This window comes from Zootoca vivipara, chromosome 7 (assembly GCF_963506605.1).
Source record: "Zootoca vivipara chromosome 7, rZooViv1.1, whole genome shotgun sequence".
Taxonomy (NCBI): Eukaryota; Metazoa; Chordata; class Lepidosauria; order Squamata; family Lacertidae; genus Zootoca; species Zootoca vivipara.
Window position 1 is genome coordinate 26,236,008 of NC_083282.1, and position 24,075 is coordinate 26,260,082.

Genomic DNA, 24,075 nt, shown 5'->3' on the forward strand with positions numbered 1-24,075 from the left:
AAGGCAATGAAGGGCTTTGAAAATAATAAACAAGGTGTTTGTGCTAGAAATGATAGCAAGCAGGAAGTTATAATTTAATGAATGATTTCGGTGACAAGCAGGCGGCTGTAGCAGTCAAGGCAGGAGACTGGTGAAGAACAGGACATGGTGGCATTCCTTACTGTTTAGAAGATTTGTTGCATCCCCAAGTCATTTTTCTTAAGATTGTTGACAGCCTTCCTGATCTGGCCCTCCGACCTGGCCTTTTTTTCCTTTTGTTGCAGATGCCTCTTGAAAAGCTACAGGTGCAATCCTGTGCGTGCTTACCTGGGAGTAAATCTCAGTGTGGCACTGAACTTTTGAGTAGCCATGCACTGTCCGCCACAGCAGAGCTGCACTTTCTGAGAAAACCCAACACTACCAGGCCCTGGCTGTTAGGTAACACAATATAATCAAATGCACTTTTTTTTTTAACCTAGTCTCTTTTCCAGATTTGCGACCAGTCACTGGTCTACTTTGCAAGGCTCCCACTGGTCCAGCAGTAAGGGAGAGGACAAGAATCTTACGATCAGACACCTTCAGATTGGGTAAATGATTAGCATTGCTTGCTATTCCTTTGGGTCTTCAAACCTAGATTAGCTAGGGAAGTTTATGATCTCTATACCATGACAAAACACAAAGGCTACAATCCACACACCCACTTCGGGCTGTGGGAGGGTTGGGTTGAGCAGCAGTGCCCAGCAGAAAGCCCCCCCCCAATGGGTCATTCTGAAGGCTGGGCTGTGCTGACCTAGGATCTGATGGTTCTTGAGCTACTATCACGGCCTGCATTGACCATTGCTGGACTTGATCAGTAGTCTCCCTGCCACACCTGCTTGGTGCTGTGAGTGGCAAAAGTGTGGATGTGGTGGTTGCCCTCCAGAGACTCAGCAGTTGCAGGAATTCTGGGTTGCTCTGTGCTTGCATTAACTCATCAGCATGGAACAAAACCTGAACTGCCAGCAAACCCAGGTAAACCCTAGCATCCGGCAAGTCTAGGCTTGAAGCAGCCACTGAAGAGAGGATGAGCAATCTCTTTGCTACTTGCTGTAAAAGGAAGCACTGTTCTAGCATTAATGTTTTTGAAAATATTTTAGAACCGCAATGCATATTCTATATTATTATTACCTTCCCTGTCATTGATTAAAAACACACACACAAAACAGTATTTTTATTTGTAAAACAGTTATTCAGAGGGGCATTTCGCCATTGCACCATTTTTCTCCCTAAGTCATGCAATGGGTTCATTAACAAGGAAACACCCATAAGCCCTTCCTGAATATGCAAATGAATAATGATGGGCCAACTTTTTATATTATACTACATGATTACTTCGGGACGCGGGTGGAGCTGTGGTCTAAACCACAGAGCCTAGGGCTTGCCGATCGGAAGGTCGGCAGTTCGAATCCCCACAACGGGGTGAGCTCCCGTTGCTCGGTCCCAGCTCCTGCCAACCTAGCAGTTCAAAAGCACATCAAAATGCAAGTAGATAATAGGTACCGCTCTGATGGGAAGGTAAACGGCGTTTTCATGCGCTGCTCTAGTTCTCCAGAAGTGGCATAGTCATGCTGGCCACATGACCTGGAAACTGTCTACGGACAAACGCAGGCTCCCTCAGCCTATAGAGCGAGATGAGTGCGCAACCCCAGAGTCATCCGCGACTGGACCTAATGGTCAGGGGTACCTTTACCTTTACATGATTACTTCAGTCAGTGATACGCAGTGCATTTATCTGCGTTGAGGGTCAGGCTTGCTATGCTTGCTGTTGCTTTTATTGACAGTGTGCACTTGCAGCCTTAATTTTGGGCAGGGAGGAGATTAAAATGTATAATTATTTTATGAAGCTTCACTGCAAACCACTTGTACAGTAAGAAAGAGGTCAGATCAGATTAGGGAGAAACATAATTGCTTAGCAGAAGCTGGCAAGAATTCCAGTGGCTGGCTATTTGCTTTTGGGAGTACAGTATGTGACATTGGGAGTTAAATTGGTAGGCACCCCATCTTTATGCAACAGTTACGGACACCAGTGCCTCTGGAATCAGAGCAGCCAATGTTCAGCAAATTGCAGGCTGTGCACAGATAATATATAAAAATAAAGTTTCTGCTAGGCACTGGAAGCAGAGAATCCTCTCGGGAGAACACGGCTGCCAAAATTAAAACAACGGACAAAGAGCTGCTTTGGAGTTTCCTGTTTCCTAAATCATACCTGAATGAATATTATTTTTACAGCGTTTGATAAGGATCTGAAGAATGCCGTGACACATGCAGAGTATTTAAAAGGATTTGGTTCTTAAAATACTTAAACAGCAGCTTTAGCAAACAAACTACCCCCCTAAAATACAATTAGGTTGCAGAAATTAGGAAAGTTTGGCAAGAAACATGAGTAGATTTGCATCTGAACGGATTTGCTTGCAAGCTGGGAATTGCAGGTGGACAGTGTTAAAGAGGCAGATTTTTTGGGGGGGGGTCACAGCTGGTTTGGGCACACGGGTGCGGAGCCGTGGGGTTGCCACGGGGGGGGGGCGCCATAGCTATGATTTAAAATGAAGTGCCAGAGAGGCAGAGGGACTCTGAATTTTGGTGCTGCACAGGGCACCGCTGAAATTTGAAACTGCAAGATCCACCGCTAGCAGAATGCTGTTGTGCTGATGTTGAGCTTGCAGGCTTCCCACAGGCATCTGATTAGCCCTGGTGAGAACAGGATCCTGGACTAGATGGGCAGGATCCAGCAGGCTTTTCTTCTGTTATGTCAGCTCACATATGAGAATACAGCATTCATCTGTACTTACATCTAAAAATCAACACATATAAATCTGTATTTTGAGCTATAGCTTACCGATCCCAAGGAATGGCAAGTGTGTGTGCACACAGACATATGCACACATGTACATAGCCCCAGCTGCCACCCCCCTCATGTGCCCCTTATCTTGTGCAAGTGCATGAAGGCGACACTATGGGATCCTTGTAAGGGTGAAGTGTGAGGAACCAGGAGAAAGACATCTTTTTCTTTTGACACCTCGTGCCCACCCAATTTTTCTTTTTTTTATTGGCCCCCGGGTGTGCCAATAAAATATTGGGAGGAGCAGGTAAGCCCCACCCCGCATAATTGATTATATGACGCAGTGCACACACACATCATTGAAAGTACTCAATTAACTGAGGGTCTGCCCCCTAGCCTCCGTAATGTCCTCTTTCTTGGGGGTATTTTTTACCTGTGAATTCTCAAAAGTATCTCAACTTTAGAGTGTGATCTTCTACCTTCTCGAAATCCTGGCTATGCCCATGCACAGAAATGCCCATCAACGGGGGGGGGGGTTTCAAATATTTTATGGGGGGGCAAGTCTCCTCGGCCCCTAGGAGCTGCAGACCCTCCAAGTGTCCGTATTTTCTAGGGACTTCCCTGATTTAGAGAAGCCGTCCCGGTTTCTGATTTGATCCACTTTTCCGTAGGCTGTCCCTGTTTTCATTTGAGAAATGTCAGGAGGGTACGGAGTGATCTGACCCCCCCCCCCCAAGCCGTCTGAAGGCAATCCTGTATAGGGAAGTTGTTTTTTTTAATGTTTCATTATATTTTTATATATGCTGGAAGCTGCCCATAGTAGCTGGGGGGCAACCCAATAAGATATGTGGGTATAAATAATAAAATTATCCATTATGGAATGGGATGTCCCAAAGCTCAACCATTTGGGGTTGTTCCCAAAAGCCAAACAATTTTGGCAGTTTCCAAAAAAGGAATTTTACATTTTTGAAATAGGGCAACCCTATACTGTACAAGTTCCACTTGGGATCAGACTTGGGTTTTTTTTTGGGGGGGGGGGTCAGAAGCACCCTGGCACCTATGCTATCAAAAGCCAACCTGCATTTTCCTAGAATATCTCCCTTTGGAAATAGCAGTACTGAGTCAGTGGCTCATATGCTTCTGGCCTGCACTCTTTATAAAGATTTGATGTTATTACCCCTCTATTATTATTCTCCATGCTGGGTCGCTCAACCACTGTCCTTTCTTTTAGCAGGTCAGGTGACAGCAAAAACGGCAAGGTTTTTTACTGGGGCAATTAGAATAGGATCTATTATTTGCTTATTGATGTAACCCCCCCCCCCAAATGCTTTTTCTATAGTTAAGTTTCAACCTCTATCTTAAGTACATTTTATTTCATTGCTATGGCTAGCGGCTGATGCAAATAAAGATTCTTCTTCTTCATAGAATATCACCACCTGAAGTTGCTCACTCAAAACATTCAGAAACATTTAACTGAAAAAAAGCTCAACAATTTTAATGGGTTCCTAAAAAATAAAAAGTCAACAACTTGGTGGGGTGTCAGGAATGCTATTTTTTGAACGGTGGCAACCCTGCACCCAGGGCCGGATTGATGAGGCCCTAAGCTACTGAAGGTAATGGGGCCCTTTATATGCCCAGCTGTCCTTTGTCAACAACAAATGATATAGTAATTTAGGGACCTAATAGGTATTTAAAGCCATTTGCACATGTTGCCATGCAACCAGTCCATGCAGAATGCAGGCACCCTATATATAGATATGGGCAAACCAGTGATATTTTAGGGAGCAGGCTAGCAGGCGGGACCCATGACTTACATCATAGGAGCCTACACAACACATAGGAGCCTACACAACACAAAACACTGTTGCTGTACGTAGGTTTTATTTTATTTGTTTTTTATCTTTTATTTTGGAAATGTACATCTACTCCCCTTTAAAAAAAATGGGGGGGGGCCAAGAGAGAGGGGCCCTAAGCTATAGCTTGTTTAGCTTATACGTACAGGTGAAACTTGGAAAATTAGAATAGCGTCGAAAAGTGCCTTTATTTCAGTACAGTAATGCAACTTAGAAGGTGAAACCAATATATGAGATAGATGCATGACATGGAAAGCAAGATATGTCAAGCCTTGTTGTAATTATTTGTTGTTAGGCGGGTCAATTATAAATGGAATGTAATTAATAAAATGTAATAGCGAAGAGTCGGACACGACTAAACAACTAAACAACAACAACAAATAGCGATGTTTATTGTAACTATTTGTTTTATTACTGTGGAATTTCCGAAAGAAAGCATTTGTAAAAATTAAAATAAAATAAAAAGTTGCATTACTGAAATAAAGGCACTTTTCGACGATATTCTAATTTTCCGAGTTTCACCTGTATAGAAATGAGCAAACCAGTGATATTTTTGGGAGCAGGCTAGCAGGTGGGGCCGATTACGGAGCCTACACAACACAAAACACTGTTGCTTTATGTAGGTTCTATTTTATTTGGTTTTTTTAATCTTATATTTTGGAAATGTACATCCATTTCCCCCCTTTGATATCCCCCCCCCAAGAGAGTGGCGCCCTAAGCCAGGCACCCCCAAATTTCGGCCCTCCAGATTTTTGGACTACAATTCCCATCATCCCTGACCACTGGTCCTGTTAGCTAGGGATCATGGGAGTTGTAGGCCAAAACATCTGGAGGGGCGCAGTTTGGGGATGCCTGCCCTAAGCTATAGCTTGTTCAGTTTATACATCAATCCGGCACTGCCTGCACCCAAGAGGCGCGCGGCGGTTTCCCCTGGTGAAGCGGCGCGTCCCTCTCCTCCTTCCCGCCTTTCGGGTAGCCAATCCGCGCGCCAGAGCCGGCGCGCAGCGGAGCCCAGCCCCGAAGGCGGAGCGAGGGCTCTCCGGAGGAGCCGGGCGGCGTCGGCGCTGCTGCTGCTGCTGCCGCCGCTCTGCTATCCCGGCGGCGCCTCGCGGGGTTGCCTGGCGAGGGCGGGAAGCGCTGCTCCGTTGTCCCGCCCGAGAGCGCGGCGTCGGCGAGCTGCAGCAGAAGGAAGGCGGCCATGGAAGGCAGCAGCGGGGTAATGGCGGCGCTCCGGGGAAAGGGGTCGGGAGGCGGGAAACGGCGCTCTGGCGAAGGGACAAGGCTGGTCGAGGCCCAGAGCCGCCTGTCACCGGCGACCTTGCAAGGCGTTGCTGCCAACACCTGCGGTCTCCGCCGGTGACCGGCCTCTTCTCCCGGCGCCCGGAAAGCAGCGTACCTCTGAGCGCGTGCAGAGCGCCCTCCGCCAGCGCGCTTGCTGCGGGGCGGCCGCGCCTCCTCCCTCGGGAGGTGTGTGGAAGCGCTTCCACGGATCGAAAAGGCTTTTTAGAAATGTACCCCCACCCCCTGCGTACGAGCTATTCCCTTATTTTCAAATGCTTTAAGTTTTTTAAGGCAGGCTTTAAAAGGTTTGATTATTGCTCTCAAGTAGCGGAGGTGCCAGTCTTGGAGACTCATAGCTATATAAGCTGCAAATAAAACGTTGTAAAGGCGCGTTATACCAAAGAGACGCCAGGTGGCGGTGGTGAGCCACTGCAAATTCAAGACATTTTTCAAAACTTTTTTAAAAAGGAATTTCCGCAACTTTTTTTTACATGTGTCTAGATTCCAGCTTGGGCAGCTGCTGCGAGGCGAATGGTGCGCGCCCCTTCGAGCTTGCAGTTTCTTGCTCTGAACTTGCCTCGCCAGTTGTGGCCATAGAGGTGCGCACACACCTCTGAATCTAAGTTACCATGAATTGATTTTTTTTTTAATCCCATTGTCGCTTTGGAATCTCACTTAATGCTATTGTGTGCAAAAGCGGCACCAGCGCACTTCACATTGAATTTGCATCCTCATAACAACATTTCGTCTCTGGCCAGAAAACATGTCATTGGATACTGGAGCGTAATCAAACTAAATTGGGAGAGGTTGTCCCCCTCCCAAAAAATGTAATATATTTTGTACAAGGGCCCACAATGAAGTGTGGTTGTCATGGCTTGGGGCAAGCCAGGATATATATGTATGTATTAGAGGACTGGGTGGGATTGTTTTGGGTATCGCATGTCATTGGTTTAACCTGAACCCAAGCTCAGTTGCCATGCTTCCCAGCTGGAGGCTTCAGAAGAAGTCTTGAGCCCCTCTGTCTGGTTATATGTTAACACGTGTCCCCCAATAAGATCTTTATCTGTGTGTTTTCCCTCAGATCATCCACGCTACCGCAATTACTAGGAAGGATTGTCAGATGCATAATAATCAGAAGGGTGGCAATCACTGTGGAATTCTAATAAGAGGGGTGTGATCATTGTGTGGCACCCAGAAAGCCCCTGAGAATTTTAGAACTGGGGGTGACCTAGAAGGCCATTTAGTTCAGCCCCTTGCCCAGTGCAGGAACTTTTAGGATGTGCAATGTGTTTCTGCTTATGCAATGGGTACCATTGGCTTTTCTCCAGTGACCGAACAGCGTAAATAATAATAAAAAGCATAGTGCAGTGGTACCTTGGTTTAAGAACAGCTTAGTTTATGAACAACTTGGATTAAGAACGCTGCAAACCCGGAAGTAGGTGTTTTGGTTTGTGAACTTTGCCTTGGAAGCAGAACATGTTCCGCTTCCTGTTGAGTGTGTTCCATTTGCAAATTGAGTCCCCCGCTGCTATGGGAAAGCACGCCTTGGTTTAAGAATGCTTTGGTTTAAGAACAGACTTCCGGAACGGATTAAGTTCATAAACCAAGGTACCACTGTAATAGAAATAAACTCTACTTGGAATAATTGTGCGTTAGAATATTTTGAAAATGCCTCATTTGCAACATGGCTTTTGAATCACTAAACTTGGAAGACCTTGAAGAATTGAGTTTTGAATAATATCCTATAAGTGTGTGTGTGTGTGTGTGTAAGCAAAATTGTAGCACTTAGCTCAAGTGGAAATGTATTAAATGTATTAAGAACTCTGGGGATTGCTTTGTCCTCTTTAAGGCTGCCCACGTACCTGGGGCTAAGACTCATTGAGTTCAGTAGGACTTAACTTCAAAATGGACATGGCTAGGATTACTCTGTTAAACACTGAATTGAAACAGAGCACGTTTGCTGCAATTGATAAAAAATCTGGCAGCATTTAACTTGTGAACCCAATAAAAATTCAGACACTCCCTACACTCATATTTTATTTTTCAGAAAGAAGAGGAAGCATCACCATCCAGCTTGTATGAACAGAACAGTGATGGGTCTCATGACCATGTGCAGAGGGAACTTTTCTCTTCTAGCCGTTGCGAGGTAAGCTGTTAAAAGGAAGTTTGTTACTGAAATATCTATGCCCCCCATTCCAAAGTTTGTCTCTGCAAATGGGGACAGTATATTCTTAAATATAAAAGAATAAGACTGTTGTTACATCACAAACTCATAAATGCACTCCTTCTGATTTACCGTCTAAAGGAGGATGGGCACAGTATGAAGAACTACTTTGGTTCACACAAGTAAACCAGAGTCAAATTTGTGCCTCCCCCCCCCCCCCCCCAATTAAATGCTTTGTCAACATGCTGCATTGCAAACAGTTTTTGAAACTCCCTTCTGTTTAGAGATGTGAAGGCCCGGGAAAAAACCAGAAAAATTCGGGGGGAAATAGTCCCCCCCCCCCCGTTTTTTCCTTGAAGTCTTTTTTGTCGCCATCCCCCCGAAAAATAGGGGAAAAAATAGATTATGGAATGTTTTATTTTAACATGATGAATAACATATTTTAAGATAAGGGGTTCAAATATTTTATAAAACATTTTAAAAAAATATGTATGGTATCAGGTTATTCTAATTTCTGTGAGGACAAGCAAGTCCTAGGTTACAAACTGAACTCTCGAATGCAAGAACAAGATACATTTCTTCCTTTAGGAGGTGCTGTTGTCACCAGGAAAGAAAAAGGTTTCAGTTTTGTTTTTGCATACGTGTGGTATTCATTGGTTCTGTTCCTCTTCACTAGACCTCAAAGCACTGGAAGAAAATATAGAGCAGGGGTCCCCAGACTTACCCGGCTTTGGGCCGGTGCCTGCCGCGGTGATTGCGCAGCGGGCCGGCGGGCGGGGGAGTGCGCACCCATGCGCATGCGCACACACACTTACTGGCGCAGTGGCGCACTTCCAGGTCGGGAAAATCGCTGAAAATCGTTTGTGCGCATGCGTATGGGCCTCCCCCCGACCCGGAAGTGCACCGGAAATGACCTCCTCTGGGTCGGGGGAGGCCCATACGCATGCGCACAAACGATTTTCGGCGCTTTTTTCCAATCTGGAAGTGCACTGCCGCGCTGCGCGCCGTAAGAGCGGGTGGCGGCGTTGTCGCGGGCCGGATTGGGAGGCCAATTGGGCCGCATCTGGCCCGCGGGCCGTAGTTTGTGGACCCCTGATATAGAGCAACAAAAAGGGCCTCAAAGTATATGTGTTGTTGTGGCAATCCGAGAAGTGTTATGAAAGAAAAAAAGAAATGAAAATATTTTAAACATTAAATGCTGTAAAACAGTCTTTAAAAAGTGAAATAAACTAATTTAAGCATATAGTAGTAGTTAAAGTGGTTAACAGACCACACACTTCAGTGTGAGGAAATACATAAGGTCTCATGGGCAAAACAGGGGAGGTGGAGTAAGCATGTTGCATAGCAAAGAGTGATGAATGACAAGTTAAATGTCAGTTCCTGCTTGGATACACTTTATTTTTAATATGCTAGTTGTGATAATTTTATGCCCATTAAAATTATCCATAGTTATATTTTATGTTTCTAAAGTAACAGAATGACTTTCAATCTGGAAAAGAAAAAAGAAGTGCTAATGTAGCATTTTTTCCCAATTTTTCTGTAAATTTCCATTTCCCCCCGGAAAAAACCGGGGGGGGGGGTGTTTCCGAGCTACAAAATTTTCAGAAATTTTACATCTCTACTTCTGTTCCAGGAGAAATTCATTGTGCCATATGTACATATTGCTCTAAGAAAAACAAAATAGCAAACTCAGAAACTGATTTCACTGTTCTTTGGATGTTGTTCAGTATTCCTTAAAATGTGCTGGTGTGATTAAACTCTGATACATTTTCCATGGTGTCTATTTTAAACAATTTATTGCATTTTAAAATTCTTGTTTTGATAATGTAAGTCAGGGAATTGGGGGGGGGTCCTTTGTTGGACTACAACTCCCATAATCCCTGACTATTGGCCTTGCTGTCTGGGGCTGATGGGATTTGGAGTCGAACAACACTTGGAAGGCCTCTGGTTCCCCGTCCCTGATATAAGCAGCTGTGTTCTGTTTTTGAAGCTACCCTGCAGGCAAATGTCTTTGTCTAGCAGCATGCATTTACTTAATGTTCTATGGATGGTGTTTTTAGGAAACAAGACTTGTGCCATACCTAACTTCTGGGGAAGCAGAAAAACTTTGTTCAGTTATTCAGTCCTGTGATTTGAGTTTTAAGAAAGATCACCTTGGGACAGAAACATCCAGCCAACTTGGAAAGTATTTGAGTTCTCTATGTGAAGAAGTGGACAGCTCAGATAATTATGTAAGATGTGCAGGAAGTACGAATAGTACTTTTTTTTTTTGAAGTGACTGGCTTATTAGCAGAGCTAGTGTTATTCAGCTAAATGTTAAATCAGCTAAACCTAAAAACCTGTATACGTTCATGGAACTAAAGTTAACGGTATCCAAACAAGTCACGATTTAGAAACCCGCTTTAAACCATAGTTCCATGTCCCACTTTGTTTGGAGACCATTAACCATAGCTTCCTCATTTGGATTTAATGGGCACCTGTGGTAAACAGAAGCTTCCCAGTTTGTTTCCCCACTTTCACCAGCACAGAGGTTGTGGGTGGTGTACAATTCTCATTTGTATCCCATCTTATTAAGCTACTATTCACGTGAACCAAGTCAGGGTGTTAATCTGGGGAGCGCTGAAAACAAATACACAGTTATGTGAAGGCTGGGATGAGTGAAATTATAACAAATAATCTCCCTAAACCATTTCCTGCAGAGACAGACTGCTCCATCCTCCACTCTGTTTCGACTCCCTTTCAGCTGGCAGAATACTCAATCCAACTGTCATTCTCTGCTCATATCAGTTCCCCCTCCCACTTCACATTCCACCCCCACCCCCTGAAATCTCCTCCCCCACCCCAAACACTGTGGCCTTCAGAGTTACTTGGGAAACAACAAGATTAGTAACGGAAGCCATACTTCCCTGGAAGATAGGGATTCCCCCCCCCCCTTTGCAATGTGGAAGGGTGAGATAAGCACTTCCTGGGATGGCTGCCCCCGGGAATATAATTGCAAAGCACTATATCTAAAACGGCTTATAATAAATAAAGCAAAACCATGCTCAGTTCACAAAAGGCGACAGGCCAGTAGGCCTGATGTGTGTCCTGCCTAAAGTGTATGTACCATAGCTGCCAAGTCTCCCGTATTCCCTGGGATACCCCCGTTATTCCAGCCGTTTCCCGCTGGCAGCCCGGATTTTAAAAAACCCTGTAAATCCCCCAGATTCTTACCGGCCCGGGGAGGCTCCTTCTGCGCATGTCTGGAGTCTCTGGACATGCGCAGAAGCGATTTCTGGCGCTGCGGCCATTTTGGAAATGGGCAGAGCATGCGTAGAAGCGACTTCCGGTGCTGCTCTGCCCAGTTCCAAAATGGCCGCAGCGCGACGTCTGGCACTGTGGCCATTTTGAAAAATGGGCAGAGCATGCGTAGAAGCAACTTCCGGTGCCACTCTGCCCAGTTCCAAAATGGCCGCAGCGCGACTTCCGGTGCCACGCCGATCCCAGATTTTTCAATCTGGGAGTTGGCACCTATGGTATGTACCCAGAAACATTTCTCAGCATCCTTTGCAGTGTATTGGGGGGTTCCCCCCTGGCAGATGCTTGGGGTTCCCTTTGTCAGATCTTTTTTGGATATGCCTCTGATTAATCGCCGATGGTATATGAGGCGTTATAATAGAGCAATACTCAAGATGCTCCAGATGTTATTAACCCAAGCCTCTATTGGTATTTTTAGAAATTTTCCTTCCATTGTTGGGCAATAACTATTCTAGCTGCTGTGAACAGGAAGGAAATTAATTCTTTAGATTTAATGGGTAGAATTTGGGGTCAAATCTAATGATAATAGGGCAAGTGCCGAATTAGGAGGGATAGATTGGTTAGTGATTTTGGAGGTCAGATTTAAAAAACTCCCCCCCAAAGGCATGGACCATGGTACACTCCCACCAAACATGAAAATAGGACCTGTTTCTCCACAGCCTTTCCCAACATAATGGTGAGCTTAAAGGATTTATCTTTGCAAGGTGTCCAGTGCCACCGAAATATAATTTTAAGGGAAACTTCCTGGAGGCGAGCCGAAATTGTTTTTCAAGGCGGATTTTGCCATATTGATTACTATGCTTTTCCGCTTACTATGTCCTATGTCGGGTTTCCCATCTCATTCGAGTATCTTCCACATTTCCTGCAAAGCTGTCTAATATCATACCATGTATCACTGAGACTGCCCCTTTTGTGCCATGGCTAGGTCTGTTACTGATTCAGAAGGTGCCAAGGGTCTCAAGCCCTCCCAGATACTTTGCAAAAGTGCATAGTTGATGTAGCCAGGACCTTTTTATGCCTTTCGTCTTTGCCACCAGGTCCACTTTTAAAGTTGCTTTACTGTTTACAAACAGATCTCTTAATATAGTTTCTCTTAATATAGAAACAAATTGTTTCAAGATCTATGAGTTGGTTATATTTGTCTGCATGTTTAAATGAGGGGTGATCTAGTAGAGGCATCAGTGCTGAAGGCCTTGAAGGTATTCAGAAATTTCCAGGCGTTATTACAAACATGATTTGTGTGCAACCCTTGGATTTTGGTCTTCTACACACCCTGGCCAGTCTTGTTGTACTGTGTGATATTTTAAGAGGACAATACAATTGATGTAACGAGCTGAAGCGTGGACTTGCTGTGTCCTATTGTGTTGGTAGGAGGAGACAGAAATGTTAGAATCTCTGAAGTGCAAATTTGCTATCCTGGATTGCATGCATTTTGATGCAGATGATTTGGTGGCTGTGTGTATGTGTGAAAAGAGAGAGAGAGAGAATAAGCAGTGAAGCCAAAACATTTTATAAGCTTCTAGAACAAGAACGCTTGAAAGAGAACTGGGGTTCATACAGCCGACTTGTGGATAAACACAGGACCCGGATGAAGGAAGCCTTGCCTTGCCTTAAAGGGAAATCTGAGGAGAGTTCCTTGGAAGAAACACAAAGTGAAAGTGAAACAAGAAGGTATGCTTTTAAGTTGAGTGGTACATGTTCTGCAGCTCAGATATTTTACCTAGGAATATATTCCTAAAGCTATTCATTTAGGGGAATGCCATGCAATGCCAATTACTTCCAAACTAGAGCTATCTGAAACATGGGTTTAACATGTGTGCTGTTCCTACATTTTTTTAATTGTTTTTTTTAAAGCACACAAAAGTTTTATTTAATACCAATATTCCCCCCTTAAGGAACTAAAATTCTGTTTGAGTCTCAAAACTTATTATTGTAAAACAAACCATAATTTGCATATACGTTTTGCAGTGTGCACACGTTTTGGCCAGCCCCTAACTTTCCATGGTTTCATAATGCATAGATGTCCTATGGATGCACATCATACATGTTTACACTAAGCAAAGTAAATGCGCTATGTGTGAAAAAGCATTAGGTGAAATGATGTACTAAGTCCTCGCGATTCACAAAAGGAAAGAACCACTGTGGAAGTCTCCAAAAGGATAATTAACTCTTACTTTTGATGGAACATCAGACTTTGTGTTAGTAAGTGTGTCCAGCCACGGGCTGAATTGCAGCTAGCATTTAAATTAAGGTTATACAGAGTAACATGGGCACAGTTTTTCCTAATAAACGTTAGTCTTTTGTTTATAGGTTGTGGGAAGACACCATTCAGGACGAGGTCGCTTTTCAGAAAAAGCTCCACGAAGCAGAGTTGGCAATTGGTTCAGCAGAAATGTTCCTGCCGTCTTTTAAAGAAACTCTAACTAGAATTTCAAAGGTAAGGTAAATGTACCCCTGACCATTAGGTCCAGTCGCGGATGACTCTGGGGTTGTGGCACTCATCTTGCTCTATAGGCCGAGGGAGCCGGTGTTTTTCCGCAGACAGCTTCTGGGTCATGTGGCCAGCATGACTAAGCCAATTCTGGCGAACCAGAGCAATGCCATTTACCTTCCTGCTGGAGCGGTACCTATTTATCTACCGGTACTTGCACTTTGACGTGCTTTCGAACTGCTAGGTTGGCAGGAGCAGGGGAGCTCACCCCATCGCGGGGATTCGAACCGCCGACCTTCTGATCGGCAAGCCCTAGGCCAGTGTTTCTCAACCTTTTTTGGGCCACGGCACACTTGTTCCGTGAAAAAAAACACGAGGCACACCACCATTAAAAAAGTTTAAAAAATTTAACTCTGTGCCGCCCTATATTGACTATATAATTATGACTGTAAGAAACACTTGCCAATTGCTGCTTTTCGGCGGGTCAGCGCTGTGTATTGGCGGCGGCCAGGCTCGTTTGCACTGAGCTTTGGGAAAGAGGAGGAGAAATATTGCTTTCCGGCGGGTCAGCTTTGATTATTGGCGGCCGCCAGGCACGTGACAATGCAAATCGCCCTTCTCATCGCTGCACGTCGCGGCACACCAGCAAGCGTCTCGCGGCACACTAGTGTGCCGCGGAACAGCGGTTGAGAAACGCTGCCCTAGGCTCTGTGGTTTAGACCACAGCGCCACCCGTGTCCCAAAGGTAAGTTAGCATTGGCAATTACTGAATGATACTCGGCTGCAGTATGGCCTAAGAACAACAGAGTTCTGTTCTTCATACTGGATTTTCCTGAAGCCCACTGTGCTCAGTTCGGCAGAGAGCTGCCGCTGGGTTTGCAACTGGCAGAAAATATGGACCCTTCCTTTGCATGAATGGAAGCCTCTTTCTCTCATGCTATGACTTTGCTACATCCATGTTTATGCTGTTTGCTGCTGAAACACAAAAACATTGACCACCATTATGTGTACAGTTTGAAGAAGGAATGACAACAAGCTTTGTGGTACTTTAAAGAGTAACAAATATATTGTGGCACAAGCTTTCGTGGACTTCATCATATGCTCCATAATAATGATGGCACAAGTTTTTGTAGACGATACACCGTAACGAATTTGTTAGCCGTAACGAAGGTGCCGCAAGACTCTTTGCTGCAAAAGACTAATGCAGCTATCCTCCTGGAAATTTTGAATCGGGTATATTGAAGTGATGTGCCTTGTGTCATTCCGTATAATGGCAATTTATGCACTAGCTGCAATTCAACCTGTGGCTGTAGACCAAGGACTTGGGCAAAAATGGTTTGGGCAAAAATAGGGTTTTCTTTTATTACAAAATGACTTAACTGCGATTTAATATTTTTGTCAGGCTTGTTACATTTCTGCAGCAGATATGATAAAGATTTCTATGCAAGAGGATTTACTGGTAATGGAGCTAGGGGCTCTCAAAAATATGAAGGGACTGTTACAGCAGCTACTTAGATCAAGCAAGGAAAAAGAAGTAAGAGAACATGTGCTGAAACCACAACCAAGTATTATAGTATTTATCAACAACAAGTTTAAAGTATTTTTTTCATTGTTTGAAGTAGAATTTTCAAAGAAGGAGGTGAATTCACAGAAAAATTAAATAAGATGATAATATATCGAGCAGTGTCCTGAGACAAGGGGGGTGGGGCAAGCCCTTGAGCTTGTTGGCCCATCCTGATAAGTTTCTGTGTTGTTCTTTGTTTGTGTCTAGCCCAGGAATTGCTTTTGATTAGATCCTTTTATGAACAAGGTTTCTAAGTCTCTTGCTTAGTGTAGCAGAGCTGTAGCTCTTTCTCCCAGACGGATTTGTCAGGTGGCCATGAATCTATTCCCCTCTGGACTGGGTCGCATTTCTGTCGTGCGCAGGGGCAAACTAGATCCCTCCTGCTGCCACCAAAAGATTCCCTGGGTTGCAGCAGATCTGTTTACAGACCAGAGCTGCAGCTGGCTACTTAACAGCATCAAGTTTGGGTTGGTCTTCCTTGCCAGTTGATCTGCGCCTGAGGAAAAGGTTTTCGGCTTACCACTTAACACAGCAGCCTGTAACCTCCCTGTTGGCAAGCAGTGTGCTTATGAAGAACGTCAATATGCCAGCGTTTTCTTCACAGAACTGCATATTGTACTTACGATGCTACCTGAATCCTGCACAATGTCATGGGGACCCTGGACTGGAACACAACCTAGACAAACATTTTCTTAGAAGAATTAAACCTTCAGTCCGGCAACAAAGTTCCTGAACTGAAACAGGGCTGAGTTGACATCCACCTGTCCATTCTCTTGGCAGGAAATTTAGTATCTGATAACTTTTTAGAAAAACATATCTGTTATTCCTATATGTGGAGGGCTGTAGCTTGGGAGAGAGTGGGCAGGTCTCACATACACAAACAGAGCTCTTTTGAACAAGAGAAACACTAATAATTTTGATTTTTTAAATTATTATCTATCATTGGATATTGCCCAGTGAATAGAATACCCCTTTAAACTATTACTTGGATAAGAAAAAATGAGTAGAAAATCACTTCTCTCTCCTTTTGTTTAGATCAATTAATATAATAGACGTGTTGGGCTTAAAAAAAAACACATCAGATTTTAATTCACAAAGGAACTTTCTTATCTGTGCTTGTAGGTTTTTTTTCCTTTTCTTAGTCCTTAACTGTAAGTAGATGGCATGGTCACTTTTGGAATGTTAAGAATTTTATGTTGCAGGAAGTATGTTAAATGTAATATGTTATAATCAATATTAAGTGACACTGAATCAGTTTTGTTTCATTTTTCTTATTTTTAGATTATCAGTATACAGATTGAAGATTTGATTTGGAAGTTGACTGAAAGCGAAACTGAGGCTGTAGTAAGTTCCGTTCGTTGGCGTGTCCTTGTTTCGTGAAGGCGGCACCACAGCCTGTTTTAGGCATTTTAAGCAGTTGCACATAGGATGGGGGAGCCATGCTGCATGTTGTCTGTTTCTTCTTCTTCTTCTTCTTCTTCTTCTTATTATTATTATTATTATTATTATTATTATTATTATTATTATAACAGACACAGGATGGACACTGCAGCAAGGAGATGGCTTGTCCGCGTTATTTATAGACAAAACAGCATACGCCACTTTGGGTGGGACTTCCTATCACTTCACCTAACTAGATGAGAGCATAGGTGGCAAATACCAAAATCTTACTGATAGTTCCCCTTTTCCGGGCCCAGAGCCCAACACTTCCAAGCCCCTAGATAATGATAACATCAAAGCAAACCAATTAGTTTCTATCAAAGCAAGTGATTATAAACATATATGAGCTCACGGCTATAACACCTACCAATTAATTGTAAAGTTATCTTGACTACCAAGATGGCATTCGCAGAGCTTCTGGAACAGTTCACACAGTGTCTTGGCTATTTGTGGGCCTGCTGATGATATCTAAATGAGCCCTCTGTCATGAAAGCCAGTATTCTTTCTACCCTTGTTCTCTCCTGCCCGCCCCCCACCCCCCTCGAGTTACAAATTCTTGCTCTCTAGTATGTAAAAAAAATAATATCTGGGTTTGTTTTTTTCCTTTGAAGGAACTCAAGAATGAAGTGCTTCGAAAAGAAAGGCATATTTTAGAGCTTTCTACTCAGCTTCAGCATGAGAAGGTAAGTTAACATTTCCCTCTGAACAGCTGTTTTACTTTTAGCTTCACCTGCCATAAGTTTATGTTTACCAAATTCCGTGCCTGGTCATGTGCTTGACAACCTCATCAATCCCTTGTGGTTCCTGCTAGTTCTAAGATAGATTTTGGTGTTCTAAGCTAGATTTTGGTGGATCTTATTCCCAGGTATGTAATGTGTTTAGGATTGCAGCCTAAGAGTGTATATCTTTTACTAAAATAGGTGCAATAGGATTGTATTGATTTTGTGGATTATTATTTCCTCTCCTTGGGTATTGAAATTTTATTGATAGGCAAATGTAGCATTTTATTTTTTAAAAAAATATTACTAGGTACTTGTTCATATCATCTGTTTGGTTTTTTTTTAATTGTGTTTTTAATTTCTTCTATTAAAGTTAGCTGCTTTTCTTTTGGAAGGGCGGAACAACGGAATGTCTAGGCGCGCTTTTTTAATAACAAGAATACAAAGCTGGAAATGAATGAACGGCAGCTAAAATCTTCTGTTCATTTTTCACATGGTATAGACCTCATCTGAAGACTTCAAAAAACAAAGATATGTTTCCCCTGCCCGCCCCCCCCTAATATTCTTAAGAGGGTCCCTTCTGCAGTCTTCAGAGAGTGGCTGGAAATAGGGAGGCAGAAAAAAGGTCCTCCTTTTCTTCCACTCTGCAGACAAGCCCTGGTTTCTCCCTACACCCCATTTCCTTCATATAAATATATCTTTTTGGCACCACAAGTAACACATTAAAGGCCTATACAACTGATGGCAGAAACACCCACATTTAGTGTCCAGTTCGCAACCCTAAGACTTAAGGGTCCTTCAATGATCCCACTCCAAAAATTTGTTTAGATTTTAAGCATCCCTGTGAGCGTCTGAGGTAGATAACGCTTTAACATGCACTAATTAAAGCATCATAACTAACTGGCTAGCATATTTCGAATTAAAAGCACACCATACGTTAAAAGTACATTCAACAGGGCAACTAAAACCTAAACAAAACATGTTGGGTTAAAAGAAAAAGTTTTCCCAATCCATGCACGTTTTACTTGGGAGGAAGCCCCATTGAACTTGGTTGGGATTTAGTTCTGAGTAACAGTGGCCATTTTAATCTGAAATCTTAGGTGCAGTACTGCGCCCAGAGCTCAGAAACTGCTCATGTTTATGAAATTCCCTGTCGCAAAATGTGCCCAGGACAATGGGAGTTTCGAACGCTGAGTAGCTCAAACAAGGCTTCTGACTCCCAACTGTATAACAACTGCAACAACAAAGTGACTTTTCCCATTTAAATTAGGTTGCCCGAATGAACAAAGTTAACCAGGAGGTGACGGTCGAAGGACTGCATTCAGTTCTGGTGCTGAAAACGAATTCTTAGACTCGTAACGTGCTGAGAGGCAACTTGCTGTATCAAATCTTGTTGGATGTCTTGGTACCTGTCTCCAATTGGTAGATCCCAGGGTTCTAAAACAAATGAAAAATCGAAGTAGATCCAACAAGTCTAAAGTCCGCCCGTACATAGAGTACGAAAGTTCATTCTAGGTGCAGCCATGTATATGTCATAATTTATTATGGGCTTTGTTTTATTATTTTAGGCTAATGTATTAAAAGCATCTCGTCATTCCGAATCAACACAGTTGGTGCAGACTCACTTGCAATGCCAGATAGAGAGAAAGGAGGCTGAGAATAATCAACTGAGAACAAAATTTAAGGTTACTGGTTTTTTGCTGGTTTTGCTTCTTTGATCGATTGATGATACGGTGTGTGTGTTTTTAGAAGTATTGGGGAGGGTTGCTATGGATTGAAGTTGCCAGTCACACAGGAGCTATAACAAGAAAAAAAATTTCAGGTGCACTCTCTAAATTTCACAAGAAAAGCCACAAATCGGTTATATCCATATCAGCCACATTCTATCAAACAGTTCAGAAAGCTGTATCTGCATTGGCGCAACAACAACAACAACAACAACAACAACAACAACAAATTATTTATTTATTTATACCCCACCCATCTGACTGGGTTTCCCCAGCCACTCTGGGCAGCTTCCAACAGAATATTAAAATACAGTCTATTAAACATTAAAAGCTTCGCTAAACAAGGCTGCCTTCAGATGCCTTCTAAAAGTCTGGTAGTTGTTTTTCTCTTTGACATCTGATGGGAGGGCATTCCACAGGGCGGGTGCCACTACCGAGAAGGCCCTCTGCCTGGTTACCTGTAACTTGGCTTCTCGCAACGAAGGAACCGCCAGAAGGCCCTTGGCACTGAACCTCAGTGTCCGGGCAGAACGATGGGGGTGGAGACGCTCCTTCAGGTATACTGGACCGAGGCCGTTTAGGGATTTAAAGGTCAGCACCAACACTTTGAATTGTGCTCGGAAACATACTGGGAGCCAATGTAGGTCTTTCAAATAATTGCTTATTTCAAGAAAAAACCTCTACACCTCCAGTCTGGAACTATAAATAGTTCAGTTGACCTATGGCCATAAATCATTGCATTTATGACTATCCCACCCCAACTCCGGGTCCACATAAATAAAATTGGAATGCTTTGTTTATAGAAAGAGTTCATGTGCAATCTCTGTGGACCGATATTCCGAACTGAAGCCTCTAAAATGGGGTTTATACCGTACTTATTTCTTGGACTACAGTTCACATGTCACATGAAGTCAAACCGCAGCATTGCACAAACATGAGGGTTCCTAAGGAAGAAATTGCAGCTGCTGGACTCTTCCCCTGCACTGCTGTGAACCAAGCCATGGTTTGGTTTGACATGTCATTTGAACCCAGGCTTTTGGCTTGTCTTAACTCCAGACAAACTGTATTCAGCCTAGGGCTTGCCGATCGGAAGGTCGGTGGTTCGAATCCCTGTGACGGAGTGAGCTCCCGTTGCTCGGTCCCAGCTCCTGCCAACCTAGCAGTTTGAAAGCACAACAAACTGCAAGTATATAAATAGGTACCGCTCCGGTGGGAAGGTAAACATCGTTTCCGTGCGCTGCTCTGGTTTCGCCATAATCGGCTTAGTCATGCTGGCCACATGTCCCAGAAAAACTCTGCGGACAAACGCCGGCTCCCTCGGCCTGTAAAGCGAGATGAGCGCCGTAACCCCAGAGTCGTTCACGACTGGACTTAACTGTCAGGGGTCCTTTACCTTCGCCTTTTTTGTCTGGAGCAAGAGAAAACCCATGAGCTTGGAGATGAGACAACGTGCTCAGCCTAACCATGGTTGGTTCAGCTCATGGCAATACAGCATCGGGAGAAGTGGAGGAGAAGAAAAGTGGCCACGCTCCCCTCCTTAGTGCTCACACACTTGCCCATGCACACTCAGCCATGTTTTGGATTAGCGTGATATGCACGCCAGGCATAAAGGTTTTTTTTAAAAGCCGTGAGATAAAGAAACATGAAATAAATATTGCAAAGACTTACTTTTGGTAATATAAGCTGAAATAATGGTTTTGTGCGAGGTGTTAAATTCTTTCTTTTTTTATAAAGAAATCAGAAATTTATTATTATTGTTAATTATTTTATTTCTATACTGCTTTATTTTTTTAAAGAAAAATCTCAAAGCGGTTTACAGTGTATAAAAACATCAATAAAACAATCCAGAATCAAACATTTCTGAAGAAAGTCAAATCTAGAGTATACAGTCAAAGCAACATAACTAACAGAAAACTAAAAGATTTCAAAATAAAGCATTACAAAGGAGGTCAACAACGGAATACATATTTAACGCAAACAAAGTTGACAAAAAAAAAATCTTACACATTTCCAAAAATAACCACAACCATTGTGAAGTCAAATATAAAATACACATTTAAAACAGCATAATTAACATATTGTGTATTATCACAGCTGTTTGGCAGACACAAAAAGATGGGGCAAAGGAATACAATAGTTAGGGTTTGTTGTCAGGCGTAGCAATGTCCCTCTGATCTCAACAGAGGCCTCTTTAGTGGAGCTGGTGAGTCTGCCCCCCCCCCCCCCGCCCCAAGGCCAGGTGGAAAAAGGCCTTGCAGGGTGCGGCCTATATTTATATTTATATCTGAGATTCCCCATACCTTCTTTTTTATTTCATTTTTTTATTTTAAAAACTATTTAAATTCAAAATTTATACACAAATTAAAAATAAAATCCAACGCAATACCAAAATCCATTACATAGATTACATCTTTTAAACCCATTCGTAATCTCGTTCTCTCCCCCCCACTCCCCCTCTCCCATGCGTGATTTCAGTAACACAGCTGAAGAAAAGGAAAGTAGAATATTGAGTCAATGAAATCCTACCTTCTTTTTTAAATGACCCATTTTTACATAGTGAGAATTGGAGATAAATTGAATTGCTTTTTTAAAAAAACTTACATAAAACTGCTGTTGGCAACCCTTTGCACTGGTAATTTCTTCTTGAATGTTTCTGTAAGCTTTTTATAAGGATGCGCCAACCGCGGTCGGCTTCCATCTACCTTTAGCCTTGAAACACGTTGGCGCAGGATTAATAGTGCAACTATATAAAATCTTAAGTGCAGCCAGACTTTAATGTTGGCAGGTCTTTTGAAGAATGTAGAACCGCTTGCTGTAAAAGCTATTTTTTTAACCTATGTTTGTCTACCTTTTTGTGTGTGTGTATGTTCTGGTCATGCAAGTTGTGGAGCTGAAATGGTGACCTCTTGTGGGAACTTGATAAATAGCACCAGTGTCCTCTAGCAAAAGGCAACTTCCGTTTGCCAGCAAACTTAACCTTTCTAGGTCAGGCCTCCACGACTTCTGGTGTTGCCCTTGTGAACACAGTCAGGGAATCCAGGAGATTGATTGTCCCTTTGGACAATATTTGGCTGCATTCCAGGACGGTGTCTGCCACAGGCAGATTTCACAGATACTAGTAGTATGCCTCTTCAGAGACAGCATCTGCTGGAACACAGACATGCAGCATCACAGAGATGCCAAACATTCAGATACACACTCTTGCACAGGAACACATGTGTAGAGCTACTCACACAATTGACATTTCCACCTACTTGTGACTCCAATGGTGGGCTAAGGGTAAATGCTGCTTTTTAAAAAAAACTCTCAAAAGAGCAATTAGGTGTGGTTTATCTCCAACCTAAACACTGGTGCTTAGTGCTAAGACTGAATATCCTCTCTGAAGGGTAGCCTGAGGGAGCTTTTCTCTCTTGACTAGGAGATACAGCTGCAAGTCTGATGGGCTGCTTAGTGTGTCTCGGTGGGTCAGAAATGACCCCCTGGCCCCAGATTAGCCAACCTGCCACTGCCGTTTAAGTCAGTCTACAGAGTTTGATTGTCACCAAGTACTTCAGGGTTCATGTTTTCGACACTGAATAGAATCTTCAAAATACTTCAGCACATGTTTCAATGTATTGTATATATATAAAAAAGCCTGGTTAAACTACAGTGGTACCTCTACTTACGAATAACTCTACTTACGAATGTTTCTACTTACGAACGAAGCTCCGTCCGACATCTTGGATGCGGTTTAGATAGGATTTTTTCGACTTACGAATTTTTAGATAGGGTTGCTTCAACTTACGAATTTTTTCTCCCAATGCATTCCTATGGGATTCGACTTACAATTTTTTTCGACTTACGGATGTGCGTTCGGAACGCATTAAATTCGTAAGTAGAGGTACCACTGTATTTGAATTAACTTGCATACGTTACTTTAAATCTGTTGCCTTAAATCAGATATCCCCCCCCCAAACTCGGCCCTCCAGATGTTTTGGGACTACAACTCCCATCATCCCTAGCAAACAGGACCGGTGGTCAGGGATGATGGGAATTGTAGTCCCAAAACTTCTGGAGGGCTGAGTTTGGGGATTCCCGCCATAAATGCTCCAATGAACCAAATCAATCATCTCTTTTTTGTTTAAACTCCAGTTTAATCTTTTGTACAAACATGCAAGCCCAAACACACACACTGCCCCCCACCCGGCTAACGCCCACCTCGAACTTTTCACGTTTGGAGCAGATAATAATCTTCCTTAATTCTGATGCAGACGGTAGAAAAGAACATTACTGAATGGAAACAGCAAGTCGGAGAATATAAGCAGCAGATTTTAGCTGAAAAGGACAGAAGAAAGGAGAGGCGAAATGGTCTGAAAAAGGCAGCTAGTGTTCAGAAACAAAGAGCGGAGCTTTTGAAAGCAGCTGTGGAGAGCTTAATTTCCAAAATTGGAGAGAAGGTGAGTGATTGGGGAGAGAGCAATGGTTTCAAATTAACAACTAAACCTTGATGTTAATCTCACAAAGTAGGAACATGGGACCTGTGGTCCTCTAGTTGTTGTAGGGTTTCCAACTCCCATAAACCCCAGCCATCTTGGCCAGTGATCAGGGATGATGGGATTTGGAGTCCAACAACATCAAGAGACCTGCAGCTTCCCTATCCCTTTCTGAAAGAATGGCAACAACATCTCGATTTATAATAGCGGGAAGTTTCAGGCGCATGTTTTGCTTTCTGTGTTCATATTAATAAATGTACATGATCAGATAATAGATCAGATAAAAGATTAGGGACAGGAAGCTTCAAGCTGGGGATGAAATGCAGCCTA

At 43.2% G+C, this 24,075-nt stretch overlaps 1 protein-coding gene across 3 annotated transcripts in view; it reads left to right on the forward strand.

The window, feature by feature from the left end:
- Positions 1-5,729: 5,729 nt before the first annotated feature.
- Positions 5,730-24,075, forward strand: part of ODF2L (outer dense fiber of sperm tails 2 like) — a 41,005-nt gene continuing 22,659 nt past the window's right edge. The window contains exons 1-9 of one of the 3 annotated variants that reach the window (XM_035123836.2): positions 5,730-5,866; positions 7,979-8,077; positions 12,909-13,063; positions 13,703-13,829; positions 15,226-15,357; positions 16,669-16,731; positions 17,439-17,510; positions 19,115-19,231; positions 23,524-23,709. In XM_035123836.2, the coding sequence (XP_034979727.2) occupies positions 5,849-5,866; positions 7,979-8,077; positions 12,909-13,063; positions 13,703-13,829; positions 15,226-15,357; positions 16,669-16,731; positions 17,439-17,510; positions 19,115-19,231; positions 23,524-23,709 (969 nt within the window). In that variant the 5' untranslated portion in view covers positions 5,730-5,848. The remainder of the gene's footprint in view (positions 5,867-7,978; positions 8,078-12,908; positions 13,064-13,702; positions 13,830-15,225; positions 15,358-16,668; positions 16,732-17,438; positions 17,511-19,114; positions 19,232-23,523; positions 23,710-24,075) is intronic. The other 2 variants (XM_035123838.2, XM_035123837.2) reach the window with 2 other exon arrangements.